Source organism: Salvelinus alpinus, chromosome 15, assembly GCF_045679555.1.
Source record: "Salvelinus alpinus chromosome 15, SLU_Salpinus.1, whole genome shotgun sequence".
Lineage (NCBI taxonomy): Eukaryota > Metazoa > Chordata > Actinopteri > Salmoniformes > Salmonidae > Salvelinus > Salvelinus alpinus.
In genome coordinates, this window is record NC_092100.1 from 24,621,549 (window position 1) to 24,638,217 (window position 16,669).

The 16,669-nt window shown below is 41.8% G+C and overlaps 1 protein-coding gene across 6 annotated transcripts in view; it reads right to left on the reverse strand.

Moving 5' to 3' along the window:
- The window catches only part of LOC139539760 (NT-3 growth factor receptor-like), a 296,941-nt gene that overhangs the window by 233,723 nt on the left and 46,549 nt on the right, over positions 1-16,669 (reverse strand). For all 6 annotated transcript variants that reach the window (XR_011668011.1, XR_011668012.1, XM_071343032.1 and 3 more), the window contains exon 2: positions 389-463. Coding sequence is in view for 4 of the 6 variants with exons in the window: in XM_071343032.1 (XP_071199133.1) it covers positions 389-463 (75 nt within the window). In the remaining 2 variants the exon portion in view is untranslated. The remainder of the gene's footprint in view (positions 1-388; positions 464-16,669) is intronic.

Genomic DNA, 16,669 nt, shown 5'->3' on the forward strand with positions numbered 1-16,669 from the left:
TTTCCTGGCCGCTATTCCAGCGTTATTTGATCAGTGTAAAACGGGCCGTAGGGAGGCCCTGTTGTTTGAGGCTGGCTGCAGTGCATTAAAATAAACACGCCTGCAACATAAGCAACTGCTAGTGGTCAATAGTTCTGATAGAGTATGTGTGCCAACCAGACCTGGTGCCATGTCACTGGGTGGTGGGATAAGGATCATTGTATACCATTAAATATGTCTTGCATATAGCACGTTTCAGGCCAAGAAACAGCCCATGGTCTCACATCCATATGGTATACTATCATAACTAGATCAACACTGGGCTCACTCTGGGCTCTGCAGCAACCACAGATCACCATCAGTATGTAAATGGTTTATGTTCCTGCTCTCTTCCCAGGTTGATACTCACAGTCTCTGAAGTCCAGTGTACAGCTCCATGTCCACATCTTTCAGCGTCTGCAGGCCAGTCCAGTTCTCAATGTGTCTGGAACACAGGGAAAGAACAGAAGACAGTCAGTTTAAAAATCTACTTTTAACGTATATGTTTATTCTGTGGATTTATGTGGATTTTATCTCTCGTATTTGTCAGATGTACAGTTCAGCTCAGTTGTAAAGTACATCCTTCCAGTCCCATCTGAGGAAGCTGCAAGGCAATACTGTAAATAAAGTAAATTAATATAGTCTCGTAAAGATACTATATTTACAAAAGTATGTGGAACACCCCTTCAAACTAGTGGATTCGGCTATTTTAGCCACACCCGTTGCAGACAGGTGTATGAAATTGAGCACACTTCCATGCAATATCCTTAGACAAACATTGGTAGTAGTATGGCCTTACTGAAGAGCTCAGTGACTTTCAACGTGGCACCGTCATAGGATGCCACCTTTCCAACAAGTCAGTTTGTCAAATTTCTGCACTGCTAGAGCTTTCCCGGTCAACTGTAAGTGCTGTTAATGTGAAGTGGAAACGTCTCGGAGCAACAACGGCTCAGCCAGAAAATGGTAGGCCACACAAGCTCACAGAACGGGACCTCCAAGTAGGCTGAAGCGAGTAGCCCGTAAAAATCACCTATCCTCGTTTGCAACACTCACTACCGAGTTCCAAACTGCCTCTGGAAGCAACATCAGCTCAAGAACTGTGTTTCCAAGGCCGGGCAGCCTCACACAAACCTAAGATCACCATGTGCTATGCCAAGCGTCAGCTGGAGTGGTGTAAAGCTTGCCGCCATTGGACTCTGGAGCAGTGAAAATGCGTTTTCTCGAGTGATGAATCACGCTTCACCATCTGGCAGTCCGACAGACAAATCTGTGTTTGGCGGATGCCAGGAGAACGCTACCTGCCCGAATGCATAGTGCCAACTGTAAAGGTTGGTGGAGGAGGAATAGTGGTCTGGGGCTGTTCTTCATGGTTCAGGCTAGTTCCAGTGAGGGAAATTACAATTACATTACAATTACATTACATTACATTCTACACGATTCTGTGCTTCCAACTTGTGGCAACAGTTTGGGGAAGGCCCTTTCCTGTTTCAGCATGACAATGCCCCCCGTGCACAAAGCGAGGTCCATACAGAAATGGTTTGTCGAGATCAGTGTGGAAGAACTTGACTGGCCTACACAGAGCCCTAACCCCAACCCCATCGAACACCTTTGGAATTGGAATTGGAACGCCAACTGCAAGCCAGGCCTAATCGCCCAAAATCAATGCCCGACCTCACTAATGCTCTGGTGGTTGAATGGAAGCCAGTCCCCGCAGCAACATCTAGTGGAAAGCCTTCCCAGAAGAGTGGAGGCTGTTATAGCAGCATAGGGGGGACCAACTCCATTTTAATGCCTGTGATTTTGGAATGAAATGTTCAACGAGCAAGTGTTCATATACTTTTGGTCATGTAGTGTATGTGGTATACACTGTCTGGTAGAATAATTTTCCTGTGGATGTCCCCCAGTGCAAGCACATTCACATGATTTACTGCTGGCTTAAATGAGCTACAATGCAATAACATCCTGCGTAATGAGGGGACGTTTAATGAAAGCGAATGGCTGGAGGTCCCCAGAGCATCTCCACAACACTGAACTAAAATCACTCTGGGTGCTCCATGCTGACTATTGATGCTCTCGAACTGTACTAAAACTGAAACTCAGCATTATTCAGTGTCCACTAGTTACCCAAGCCACAAAGTCAAAATTGAATAAATCGTACAAATATTATTTTTAAGGTTAGGGTTAGGCATAAGATTAGCAGTGTGTTTAAGGTTAGATTTACAGTTAGGGTTAGATTTAAAATCACATTTTAAGAAGATAAATTGTGGAAATAGGCGGGTTTATGACTTTGTGATTGTGGTAACTAGTGACGACCACATTCTGGTAAGAGCAAGACATTTACATTTACATTTAAGTCATTTAGCAGACGCTCTTATCCAGAGCGACTTACAAATTGGTGCATTCACCTTATGATATCCAGTGGAACAACCACTTTACAATAGTGCATCTAACTCTTTTAAGGGGGGGGGGGTTAGAAGGATTACTTTATCCTATCCTAGGTATTCCTTAAAGAGGTGGGGTTTCAGGTGTCTCCGGAAGGTGGTGATTGACTCAATTATCTAGCCCGGCTGATTTGTAAGGGTCCAGATTTCGCAGCTCTTTTAGAACATCAGCTGACTATTTGGGAGAAAGAGAAATGGGGAAGGCTTGGGCGAGTAGCAGAGGGGAGGGCAGTGCTGTTGTCCGGGGTGGGGGTAGCCAGGTGGAAAGCATGGCCAGCCGTAGAAAAATGCTTATTGAAATTCTCAATTATAGTGGATTTGTCGGTGGTGACAGTGTTTCCTATCTTCAGAGCAGTTGGAAGCTGGGAGGAGGTGTTCTTATTCTCCATGGACTTTACAGTGTCCCAGAACTTTTTTGAATTTGTGTTGCAGGAAGCAAATTTCTGCTTGAAAAAGCTAGCCTTGGCTTTTCTAACTGCCTGTGTATATTGGTTAACTAACATAAATATATGTGGTGTTTTCGCTGTAAAACACTTCAACAATCGGAAATATTGTCTGTATTCACAAAATATTTGTCTTTCATTAGCTATCCACCATATATTTGTCTGAAATGATTTATGATGTGTAATTAGGTAGTTACATTTACATTACATTTAAGTCATTTAGCAGACGCTCTTATCCAGAGCGACTTACAAATTGGTGCATTCACCTTATGATATCCAGTGGAACAACCACTTTACAATAGTGCATCTAACTCTTTTAAGGGGGGGGGGGGTTAGAAGGATTACTTTATCCTATCCTAGGTATTCCTTAAAGAGGTGGGGTTTCAGGTGTCTCCGGAAGGTGGTGATTGACTCCGCTGACCTGGCGTCGTGAGGGAGTTTGTTCCACCATTGGGGTGCAGAGCAGCAGTGTCTTTTAAGACACTTCCTTAAAAGGTAGTTGTTACCTTTGGGCCTGGTGAAATTGCAATGCCTTATTACTTATGTATTGTGGGCAATTAACTTGGTGAGTAACTTTATGAGTTAACGTTAAAAGACTCACCACAGTGTCACCACCAGTGTCATGATTCTAATTCCATCTGTCTCCTACTTTTACTTCTCTCACTTCAAACTCTCACGTCCATTATCTCATTCCCATCTATCTGTTCAATTACTCTGACTTTCATCCTTTCTTCTCATATACACTCTTTTTTATTTGTCTCTACCCTCATAAAAAAGGGATTTCAAAAGGGTTCTGCGGCTGTCCCCATAGGAGAACCCTTTTTTGTTCCAGGGAGAACCCTTTTTGGTTCCAGGTAGAACTCTTTTGGGTTTCATGTAGAACCCTCTGTGTACAAACACATAAAAACATTTTTCACAAAACCGCTCAACACACGAGCACACACATCCATCAGCACTCAAGCTGCTGTACAACATGTATTGCTGATCGCTGAGCTCAGGAAATTACAGCCAGCCTCTTTTGGCATCAAATTTTGAAATTGGCCTCAAATATTTACATCATCCATACAAATGTAAAATGTAACCCATCTCCCTCTCTGGTCTGTTTCGAATCAGTGCAATGTTCCCTTGGTTCAGACCAGGAAGACCATCTTGATCTCTCTGCTTCTCTTTCCATGTGATGCGTACATGTGAAACAACATCCTGAGCAGCTGCTAAGAAATGCCTCAGAACCCTGACTGTTTAGCATGCATGAACAGGTCCATAAATATGAGAGAAATCAGATGGCAGGTGAAATGTGAGATTTTGTCCAGGTGGCAGGGAGGTTATGTGCACGGTTAGGGCCACATGAAGGTAAAACGGGACCAGTGAACACTGGACAGTATAGCTGACCTGAGACTGGAATCTGCTGTGGGTGTTATGCACTGAAATTGTGCATGTGTACTACATGTAGCCTACACTACAGTATGTATTATGTAAACAACAGTTTATAAGCATAAAGTCACACATTACTGTATACACACACATACAGCACATACTGTGTATCGACTGATGGACAGGAAAGCAGATACTGTCTTATTCAAGGAGAATATAAAAGGACATGTAGATGGCAGTAAGTGGAGAGTTAACATTGCAAAGTACAAAACTATGGCAATCCATTTGACATTCCTACTTGCTTAAAATGCAAATGTATGAGACAACGTGATGAAAAACAGCTATGGTGCATAATGTCTCACTCAGATTTGGAGAAAAAAATCTTCTATAGTTATATTCATGGGCATTTTTTCTGGCAATTCATCTTAAAGACAAAATACTAAGACTATCCCGCTCACATCTTGTTAAAACAGCGTTATGTAACCTAGCAACTCTGCTTTCCAAAGCAGTAAAGTGGGTCGTCATTTGGGGAGGCAATGTAGAACAACAAATCCCCTCGACAGAGCAACGATGGACTCAACATGTAAAACAAAACCAAAAGCTATTATTCTTATTATTTGGTGGGTGCTTATATTTCTCCAATTTCACACATGTACAAGTGTGTATTAATATGCGTGTGAATTGGAAATGTGTTTTTTGCATATCCCAACTCCCCCTGAGAGGAGAGGAGAGGAGAGGGAAACCGCCTGACACAAACCTGAATCATTCAATACCCAGAGATTCAATTCTTAAGTAAAAAGTTAGTTGTGGAAATTCTGATTGATTGGCTGAGTTTATTTTAAACTCTGCATGAGGCCTATCCTCAGTGGTGTAAAGTAAAAATAATTTAAAGTACTACTTAAGTTGTTTTTTGGGGGTATCTATATTTTACTTTGCTATTTATATTTTTGGCAACTTTTACTCCACTAGATTCCTAAAGAAAATGCATTATGAACATTTTACATTTTCCCTGACATCCAAAAGTACTCATTCCATTTTGAATGCTTAGCAGGAAGTGAAATGGTCCAATTCACACACTTATCTAGAGAACAACCATGGTCATCCCTACTGCCTCTGATCTGGCAGACTCACTAAACACATATGCTTAATTTGTAAATTATGTTGTGTGTTGAAGTGCGCCCCTGGCTATCCGTAAATAAAAAAACATGAAAATTGTGCTGATTGCGTAATATAAAGAATTTTAAATGATTTACAGCGTTTGTTTTACTTTTGATACTTAAGTATATTTTACCAATTACATTTACTTTTGAAACTTAAGTATATTTAAAACCAAATACTTTTAGACTTTTACTCATGTAGTATTTTACTGGGTGATTTTCACTTTTACTTGAGTCATTTTCTATTAAGGTATCTTTACTTTTACTCAAGTATGAAAATGTTGTACTTTTTACGCCACTGCCTCTCCTCCAGGGCCTAATTGAATGATTTACTAATTGACTGATTGAGTGATTCACCAATTAGCTGTCTAAAGGGCCTGTAATGAGACTGCAAGGGGCTACAGAGAGGGAGTGGTCGGAGAACTGCAGAGGAAGAGAGGGACATTAACACACACCTACTGTACAGAGAGTATAGAGTACCAACTATCTATAGAGTGGAGTGGATCATAAAACAAAGTATATGTTTATCAAACGTCAAACCAACATCACTTTGTTTGGTATTTTGGAGCAGTAGAGTACAGTGTAGGAGCTGCAGTGAGGGGGGGTTGGATTGGGTTGACAACTACAGAGCACCCCCCCTTTCCTCCTCTGTTGTATATGACTGGGAGCTAGTGTTAACCAGGAGTGCTCGGATAATGTAGGCTAACAGCTTTTACATTTTTTGTAGTTAACAGGTGCTTTGCATATTTCCAAACCAAAAATCACCCCGTGAGCAAATTGAACACTGCTACTTATAACTTTGAATAATAACGCGTCCTCACTTTAAAAATATTCAGACTGAAATCTGTCTTTGCCCCATAAATATAAAATATTGCAGATTTATTTTAGTGTAGGCCTACCTCTAGTGCCGAGAGCCCACTGAGCCACAGCAGGAGTGATGCACTGAACCAAGACCCGCCAATGACAAAGTGAGAATTCATCAGTTGAATACATTCTGGTTCTCATGCCTTATACAGTATTCATAGAATAAATTGTTTCCTTAAGTCTCTTCCTTGGAACAACAATATAATGATTTTCTTTCTTTCCTATGCTTTTGCAAATGACTTTAAAATACACTGAAGGATTAGCACTGATACATGGGTTACAGTTTATAGAAAAATATGCTTGATTAGTTGCTCAAAAAGTTGTCAGGTACTGTAGATGTAGGAAGAGAATTCAATGCCACTGTCAATCAGTTTGGCACAACGAGTGAAGTGATCCGAACCAAATGGTTGAACCGGAAAGCCTATTTCTGCAAAAACTTTATCCCCTGACAACAGTATGCTTAGACACTGCGACCCCATCTTCTGATGGTGAGGAATACAGTATGGCACTCAGGCAACACTGAATGTCTGCAGGTCTGATGGTGAGGAATACAGTTTAACACTCAGGCAGCACAGAATGTCTGCAGGTCTGATGGTGAGGAATACAGTTTAACACTCAGGCAGCACAGAATGTCTGCAGGTCTGATGGTGAGGAATACAGTTTAACACTCAGGCAGCACAGAATGTCTGCAGGTCTGATGGTGAGGAATACAGTTTAACACTCAGGCAGCACTGAATGTCTGCAGGTCTGATGGTGAGGAATACAGTTTAACACTCAGGCAGCACAGAATGTCTGCAGGTCTGATGGTGAGGAATACAGTTTAACACTCAGGCAGCACAGAATGTCTGCAGGTCTGATGGTGAGGAATACAGTTTAACACTCAGGCAGCACTGAATGTCTGCAGGTCTGATGGTGAGGAATACAGTTTAACACTCAGGCAGCACTGAATGTCTGCAGGTCTGATGGTGAGGAATACAGTTTAACACTCAGGCAGCACTGAATGTCTGCAGGTCTGATGGTGAGGAATACAGTTTAACACTCAGGCAGCACAGAATGTCTGCAGGTCTGATGGTGAGGAATACGGTATAACACTCAGGCAGTACTGAATGTCTGCAGGTTTGATGGTGAGGAATACAGTTTAACACTCAGGCAGCACAGAATGTCTGCAGGTCTGATGGTGAGGAATACAGTATAACACTCAGGCAGTACTGAATGTCTGCAGGTTTGATGGTGAGGAATACAGTTTAACACTCAGGCAGCACTTAACACTCAGGCAGCACTGAATGTCTGCAGGTCTGATGGTGAGGAATACAGCATAACACTCAGGCAGCACTGAATGTCTGCAGGTCTGATGGTGAGGAATACAGTTTAACACTCAGGCAGCACTGAATGTCTGCAGGTCTGATGGTGAGGAATACAGTTTAACACTCAGGCAGCACTGAATGTCTGCAGGTCTGATGGTGAGGAATACAGCATAACACTCAGGCAGCACTGAATGTCTGCAGGTCTGATGGTGAGGAATACAGCATAACACTCAGGCAGTACTGAATGTCTGCAGGTTTGATGGTGAGGAATACAGTTTAACACTCAGGCAGCACTTAACACTCAGGCAGCACTGAATGTCTGCAGGTCTGATGGTGAGGAATACAGCATAACACTCAGGCAGCACTGAATGTCTGCAGGTTTGATGGTGCCACCCACGGTGACAGACTCATTTAAAGCATGGAGAAGCACAGTGCCTATTCTCTGAAGCCTGCGGCTATCTGTGTGACTGGGGCGACGACCCAGCTGGAGGATGGGATTTTTACCCTTTGCCTGCGTCTCAAATGGCACCTTATTCCCCATCTAGCGCACTACCCATTGTGCTCTGGTCAAATATAGCACACTAAATAGGGAGCCATTTTGGATGCTCATTCTCTCCCCTGATCTTGGCAGTGGGTTAGACTTTCACCCACTAACGCTGTTGTGCTGCAGAGAGAGACAAAAGCAGAAATCAGCATGAGACCCACCTACATAAACATACCAGAAGGAGGTTGAAAAAAAAAGAATCCTACCTTCTCAGCAGTTTACCTCTGTGAACATTGGAACAAACCCCTTCAGTTTTATTGAGACTGTCAGCTGACTCCATCACAGAGTCATTACTCCATTCTATCACCACCATGTGCGAGGAGGGCAACTTCACAACTACCTCATCGCTTGAAATGGAGTAGAAACAAATGTATACAGTAATAACAAAAAGGATATTTGCATCTTGCTTTTATCGCTGCACTGCAATGTCATTTTCTTCTACACGGTTGTATAGTACCGTACCTACTACCTACTTATTTATTTATTGATTCCATTCTTTTGCTTATGGATTTGTGTGTATTGTTGTAAATTGTTAGATTACACAAGCATTTCGCTACACCCGCAATAACATCTGCTAAATATGTGTATGTGACCAATAAAATTGGATTTGATTTGATTCCACAAGTCATTTAAGCCTACCTACTTGTATAAGTAGCGAAATACAGGATGTACTGTGTAAGTAATGATACAACAATATATTCTTAACTAACATGGATTTTGTGTCATGTCACATTAAAATGAGAATCCAAAATCAATCATTTACATATCATGACCACCATGTTTGACTGTTACTGATTTAACCCTATCAGTGTGAAGGCACATGGGAAAGGGGGCTTATTGAACTACTGATCAGGTGACAACCACATAACACAGTGTCCATTGTTAACAATGAGCTAAATCAAATAGGACACAGTCTTTAACATGTAGTGGATGAGCAGATGAACAGTGTCACACCCTGATCTGTTTCACCTGTCCCTGTGATTGTCTCCACACCCTCCAGGTGTCGCTTATTTTCCCCAGTGTATTTATCCCTGTGTTTCCTGTCTCTCTGTGCCAGTTCGTCTTGTCTGTTTCAAGTCAACCAGTGTGTTTTTCCCATGCGCCTGCTATTCTCCCTTTTGCTAGTCCTCCCGGGGTTGATCCTTGCCTGTTTTCTGGACTGTACCCGCGTGCCTGACCAGTCTGCCTGCCCTGACCTCGAGCCTGCCTGCCACTCTGTACCTTCTGGACTCTGATCTGGTTTTGACCTTTTGCCTGTCCACGACTATTCTGACAGCGCATTTTTAAGTTGACTGACCGCCATTTAGCTTAGGCTATTTGATTGGATAAACCTGCATGATGTAAAAATGTCTATTACATTGTCATAAATTTTATCTCCAGCCAGTAGCCTACAGCAAAGTCTACATACTCTTTCTACCATATCCTATATCTGCAACATGATTTATGTTCGATTATTTTCTTGACAGAACGTTAGTGGAGCGCTGCAGAGATGCGTCTCTCCAACAGGACCCTGGAGAGGCACGCTGGGACTTCACAAGTAAAATATTTTGCGCCCCTGCCTTTGACAAAGGGGGCACTGCTTATCAAAGGGCAGCATCAGCGCTCACCTAAAAAGCCCATATGCCACTGGTTGAGAGAAATTGTCATGGTCTGGGCAGAATTATGTGAGGTTTTATGTGTTGTTGTTGTAGGTGCGTCTTGGGTAGTTTATCTCGAAAAATGCCGCCCCGGTCAATCTGACTAATGAACGGGCCGGATGTGGGAAAAAGCATCTGCTTTCTTTTTTCCCCCATAGAAATAACAGCATTCTCCATGCACTATAATTTACAACTTGATAAGAACTATTGATAAGAGCTATGTAAATTGTTTGGATAAGGGAATTGTAAATATAAATGACACTTGTTTTAGATCTATTTTACCTTATAATCGTTGGAGACAAATGCGAAACCAGTCATATGGCAGTAAAATGAAGAATATCAACATATCAACTTTCTCACAGTACAATTTATGAAATGCTGTGCCATTATGCAAAATTTGAATTGTAGCCTTTTAACTTGCAGGGATGGGAACTCTCGAATGTTTAGTTATAGGCTACCCAGACATTCACTGTTTCCTATGTCTATCATGTTAAATATTAGCCATTATCAGCATAGACTGTCAGAAGGCCTAATAACAAACACATATTCAACTGCCAATTTACTGTTAGTTCCCTTCAGTTGGTATAGACTACATTATCATTCCATTTAATTACATTGTTTTGTTTACCTTCATTTGCTTCCTCTGTAAACACCATCACGGCCATGTGGTTGTTGCTGAGGTTCATTAGTAACGGTTGATAATATATTTAAAAAAATAAAAGTAAGCTAATTAAATCGCTATGGAGCAGAGCACAGATCAAGGCGTAACAGTTTGAAACCGACTGTTACGCAATACTTGGCTGTGTCATCACAGTTCCATGGTTAGTGCAGGCAATAGAGGTTATAGTCTACTATAACACCTGCATTGCTTGCTGTTTGGGGTTTTAGGCTGGGTTTCTGTACAGCACTTCGAGATATTAGCTGATGTACGAAGGGCTATATAAAATAAACTTGATTGATTGATTACTATTGTACAGTCGTGGCCAAAAGTTTTGAGAATGACACAAATATTAATTTTCACAAAGTCTGCTACCTCAGTTTATATGATGGCAATTCGCATATACTCCAGAATGTTATGAAGAGTGATCAGATGAATTGCAAAGTCCCTCTTTGCCATGCAAATGAACTGAATCCCCAAAAAACATTTCCACTGCATTTCAGCCCTGCCACAAAAGGACCAGCTGACATCATGTCAGTGATTCTCTCGTTAACACAGGTGTGAGTGTTGACGAGGACAAGGCTGGAGATCACTCTGTCATGCTGATTGAGTTCGAAAAACAGACTGGAAGCTTCAAAAGGTGCTTGGAATCATTGTTCTTCCTCTGTCAGCCATGGTTACCTGCAAGGAAACACGTGCCGTCATCATTGCTTTGCACAAAAAGGGCTTCACAGGCAAGGATATTGCTGCCAGTAAGATTGCACCTAAATCAACCATTTATCGGATCATCAAGAACTTCAAGGAGAGCGGTTCAATTGTTGTGAAGAAGGCTGCAGGGCGCCGAAGAAAGTCCAGCAAGTGCCAGGACCGTCGCCTAAAGTTGATTCAACTGCGGGATCGGTGCACCACCAGTACAGAGCTTGCTCAGGAACGGCAGCAGGCAGGTGTGAGTGCATCTGCACGCACAGTGAGGCGAAGACTTTTGGAGGATAGCCTGGTGTCAAGAAAGGCAGCAAAGAAGCCACTTCTCTCCAGGAAAAACATCAGGGACAGACTGATATTCTGTAAAAGGTACAGGGATTGGACTGCTGAGGACTGGGGTAAAGTCATTTTCTCTGATGAATCCCCTTTCCGATTGTTTGCGGCATCCGGAAAAAAGCTTGTCCGGAGAAGACAAGTTGAGCGCTACTATCAGTCCTGTGTCATGCCAACAGCAAAGCATCCTGAGACCATTCATGTGTGGGGTTGCTTCTCAGCCAAGGGAGTGGGCTCACTCACAATTTTGCCTAAGAACACAGCCATGAATAAAGAATGGTACCAACACACCCTCCGAGAGCAACTTCTCCCAACCATCCAGGAACAGTTTGGTGACGAACAATGCCTTTTTCAGCATGATGGAGCACCTTGCCATAAGGCAAAAGTGATAACTATGTGGCTTGGGGAACAAAATGTCGATATTTTGGGTCCATGGCCAGGAAACTCCCCAGACCTTAATCCCATTGAGAACTTGTGGTCAATCCTCAAGAGGCGGGTGGACAAACAAAAACCCACAAATTCTGACAAACTCCAAGCATTGATTATGCAAGAATTGGCTGCCATCAGTCAGGATGTGGCCCAGAAGTTAATTGACAGCATGCCAGAGCGGATTGCAGAGGTCTTGAAAAAGAAGGGTCAACACTGCAAATATTGACTCTTTGCATCAACTTCATGTAATTGTCAATAAAAGCCTTTGACACTTATGAAATTCTTGGAATTATACTTCAGTATTCCATAGTAACATCTGACAAAAATATCTAAAGACACTGAGGCAGCAGACTTTGTGAAAATTTATATTTGTGTCCTTCTCAAAAATTTTGGCCACGACTGTACACTATTCTCCCTATTATCATTATATGTACACTAATCTTCCAACATTACCATGGGTTAAAGAACTGAATGTGACCATTTTCAGAATTAATCAAACCACTATTTTTTATTCATCAAAACACTGAGTGTACAAAACATTGAACACCTGCTCTTTCCATGACATAGACTGACCAGCTGAATGCAGGTGAAAGATATGATCCCTTATTGATGGAACTCAATATTAGGAAGGTGTTTTTAATGTTTTGTGCACTCAGTATATATTTTTCGTGCATAAAGGCTCTCCAAACCAGATATATAGAAAAGTATGTGGACACCCCTTCAAAACAGTGGATTCGGCTATTTCAGCCACACCTGTTGCTGACAGGTGTATACAGCCATGCAATCTCCATTGCCAAACATTGGCAGTAGAATGGCCTTACTGAAGATCTTAGTGACTTTCAACGTGGCACCGTCATAGGATGCCACCTTTCCAACAAGTCAGTTCGTCAAATTTCTGCCCTGCTAGAACTGTCCCGGTCAACTGTAATTGGTGTTATTGTGAAGTGGAAACATCTAGGAGCAACAATGGCTCAGCAGCGAAGTGGTAGGCCACACAAACTCACAGAACTGGACTGCCAAGTGCATAGTGTGTAAAAATCGTCTGTCCTCAGCAGGGTTGGAGAGTAACGGATTACATGTACATGTAAGGGATTACAAAAAAACGGTAACTGTAATCTGTTACGTTACCAGCAAAAATATCATAATCAGATTACAGATACTTATAAAAATTATTACTTAGAGGATTACTTTTAAATTCAGAAAGGATGTTTGTGAAAAAAGAAATCTGTCAATTCTCTGTTTTCTCAATGATAATCAAATTAGCATTAAACAAAGGCGCAGGTTTAAGCTTGTTCCACCCGAGCGAGTCTGACCACAAGTCAGAGACCACTATGATGACACACCAAATGTGTCTGATGGATCATGGGAAAAGAGCAGGAATAGGCTTTTCTGGCTACAGTCCAAGCTATGTCTTCCAATTACATTTAACATTTAAGTCATTTAGCAGACGCTCTTATCCAGAGCGACTTACAAGTTGGTGCATTCACCTTATGATGTCCAGTGGAACAACCACTTTACAATAGTGCATCTAACTCTAAGGGGGGGGGGGGGGGGGTTAGAAGGATTACTTTATCCTATCCTAGGTATTCCTTAAAGAGGTGGGGTTTCAGGTGTCTCCGGAAGGTGGTGATTGATTCCGCTGACCTGGCGTCGTGGGGGAGTTTGTTCAACCATTCCAATGGTTGGCATCCAAAGATTATCCAACTTGAATAAACGCTTGAAGGTAAGGATGACAGCAGTGGTGTAGTCAACGGCGATACGGATATCACTTAATATTGATATCTACATAGCGTGTTGATGTGAATCACACTGCTGCTCTCTCATTTAGCTATTTGTGACTTATGGATTGTGGTTGTTGTGGATGGCTGTTCACACATCTAAATGTGTATTTGAACCCAATAATTCAAGAGGTTTAAGCTGCCTATCAATCACTGTTTTTGAAATGAGGGGATAGTCTCATCTTTCCATAGAAGGGTCATAATAGTTTTTGTGACATAGGCGGATGCGTTGGATTGAAATTCATCCAATGCAAAAAACATATGTCTAGTTTAAACTGACAGATTTTTCTGGGGATGTTTTAATTATTCTAATTAGATTTCCACATGGACATCAATTTTAGGGGGTACACCGTATTTAAAGGGATGGCTTAAGATACAGTGGGGCAAAAAAGTATTTAGTCAGCCACCAATTGTGCAAGTCCTCCCACTTAAAAAGATGAGAGAGGCCTGTAATTGTCATCATAGGTACACTTCAACTATGACAGACAAAATGAGAAAAGAAAATCCTGAAAATCACATTGTAGGATTTTTAATGAATTTATTTGCAAATTATGGTGGAAAATAAGTATTTGGTCACCTACAAACAAGCAAGATTTCTGGCTCTCACAGACCTGTAACTTCTTCTTTAAGAGGCTCCTCTGTCCTCCACTCGTTACCTGTATTAATGGCACCTGTTTGAACTTGTTATCAGTATAAAAGACACATGTCCACAACCTCAAACAGTCACACTCCAAACTCCACTATGGCCAAGACCAAAGAGCTGTCAAAGGACACCAGAAACAAAATTGTAGACCTGCACCAGGCTGGGAAGACTGAATCTGCAATAGGTAAGCAGCTTGGTTTGAAGAAATCAACTGTGGGAGCAATTATTAGGAAATGGAAGACATACAAGACCACTGATAATCTCCCTCGATCTGGGGCGCCACGCAAGATCTCACCCCGTGGGGTCAAAATGATCACAAGAACGGTGAGCAAAAATCCCAGAACCACACGGGGGGACCTAGTGAATGACCTGCAGAGAGCTGGGACCAAAGTAACAAAGCCTACCATCAGCAAGGGCATTGAAGATGAAACGTGGCTGGGTCTTTCAGCATGACAATGATCCCAAACACACCGCCCGGGCAATGAAGGAGTGGCTTCGTAAGAAGCATTTCAAGGTCCTGGAGTGGCCTAGCCAGTCTCCAGATCTCAACCCCATAGAAAATCTTTGGAGGGAGTTGAAAGTCCGTGTTGCCCAGCAACAGCCCCAAAACATCACTGCTCTAGAGGAGATCTGCATGGAGGAATGGGCCAAAATACCAGCAACAGTGTCTGAAAACCTTGTGAAGACTTACAGAAAACATTGACCTCTGTCATTGCCAACAAAGGGTATATAACAAAGTATTGAGATAAACTTTTGTTATTGACCAAATACCTATTTTCCACCATAATTTGCAAATAAATTCATAAAAAATCCTACAGTGTGATTTTCTGGATTTTTTTTTCTCATTTTGTCTGTCATAGTTGAAGTGTACATATGATGAAAATTACAGGCCTCTCTCATCATTTAAAGTGGGAGAACTTGCACAATTGGTGGCTGACTAAATACTTTTTTGCCCCACTGTAAATGTACTGAAACCTCTGTTGAATTAAAACTCCATGAGAAAATGTGTTGGCCAGCAAGTGGAAGGGTTTTCAGCTGTTGAATTACATTTTTTCAGCACATGCAAGGGAACCATGCCTGCAAAATCCGTTACGCAATATCATAAGGTAAGTCTGAATACCAACCACTGAGAAGTGCATAGGAAAGACGTGCATAAGGAAGGCTTAGTTTCCTAAGTTGGAATTGGGCCCTTAGTGCTTTGTTGAAAACAGTCAATTAGGTTAGTATTGTGGAGTAACTACATTGTTGTTGATCCATTCTCAGTTTTCTCTTATCACAGCCATTAAAATCTAATTGTTTTAAAGTCCCTATTGGCCTCATGGTGAAATCCCTGACCGATTTCCTTCCTCTCCGGCAACTGAGTTGGGAAGGACCCCTGTATCTTTGTTTGTGACTGGGTGTATTGACACACCATCCAAAGTGCAATTAATAATTTCACATTGGAAAACCTCCCTGGTCTTTGTGGTTGAATCTGTGTTTGAAATTCACTGCTCGACTGAGGGACCTTACAGATAATTGTATGTATGGGTACAGAGATGAGGTAGTCATTTAAAAAATCCTGTTAAACACTATTATTGCACACAGAGTGTGACTTGTTAAGCAAATTTGTACTCCTGAACTTATTTTGGCTTGCCATAATAAAGGGGTTGAATACTTATTGACTCAAGACATTTCAGCTTTGTATTTTTTAAATACATTTGTAAAAAATAAAAAATATATTTTAAAAAATCCACTTTGACATTATGGGGTATTGTGTGTAGGCCTGTGACCATAAAAATCTACATTTAAAATCAGGCTATAACACAACAAAATGTGGAAAAGGTCAAGGGGTGTGAATACTCTCAGAAGGCACTGTGCAGTCATTATTTCAGCATCTGTATCCAAACATCCACCCCAGTCCAGTCCCATTGATTTATCGATGTCTCTGTGCGGTTGAGAAAGAGAGCACCCTCTCTGTGTGCTGTCCCATTAGGTCCTAGTCATTGCTGATGAGTCTCACACAGCCATGTCTTTAAGACATACTCCTGTCTCCTATTCACGTCAATTATCACCTGATTTACTTAACAAACTTAGCCACATCTCAATAGGTGGTCCAGGTATGATATGACATGGCACAAGTCCGGGGGGGTTCCTCTTTTGTCCTTTTTGCTCCTATTGTTCACCGGGTGTTGATGACGTGGATGTCGATTAAGGCAGCCCCCCACACCTCTCTGATTCATAGGGGTTGGGTTAAATGCAGAAGACACATTTCAGTTGAAGGCATTCAATTGTACAACTGACTAGGTATCCCCCTTTCCCTTTCTGTTGTTTCATCAAGCAAGGAGGGAGGCCAATGACACCAGAGTAA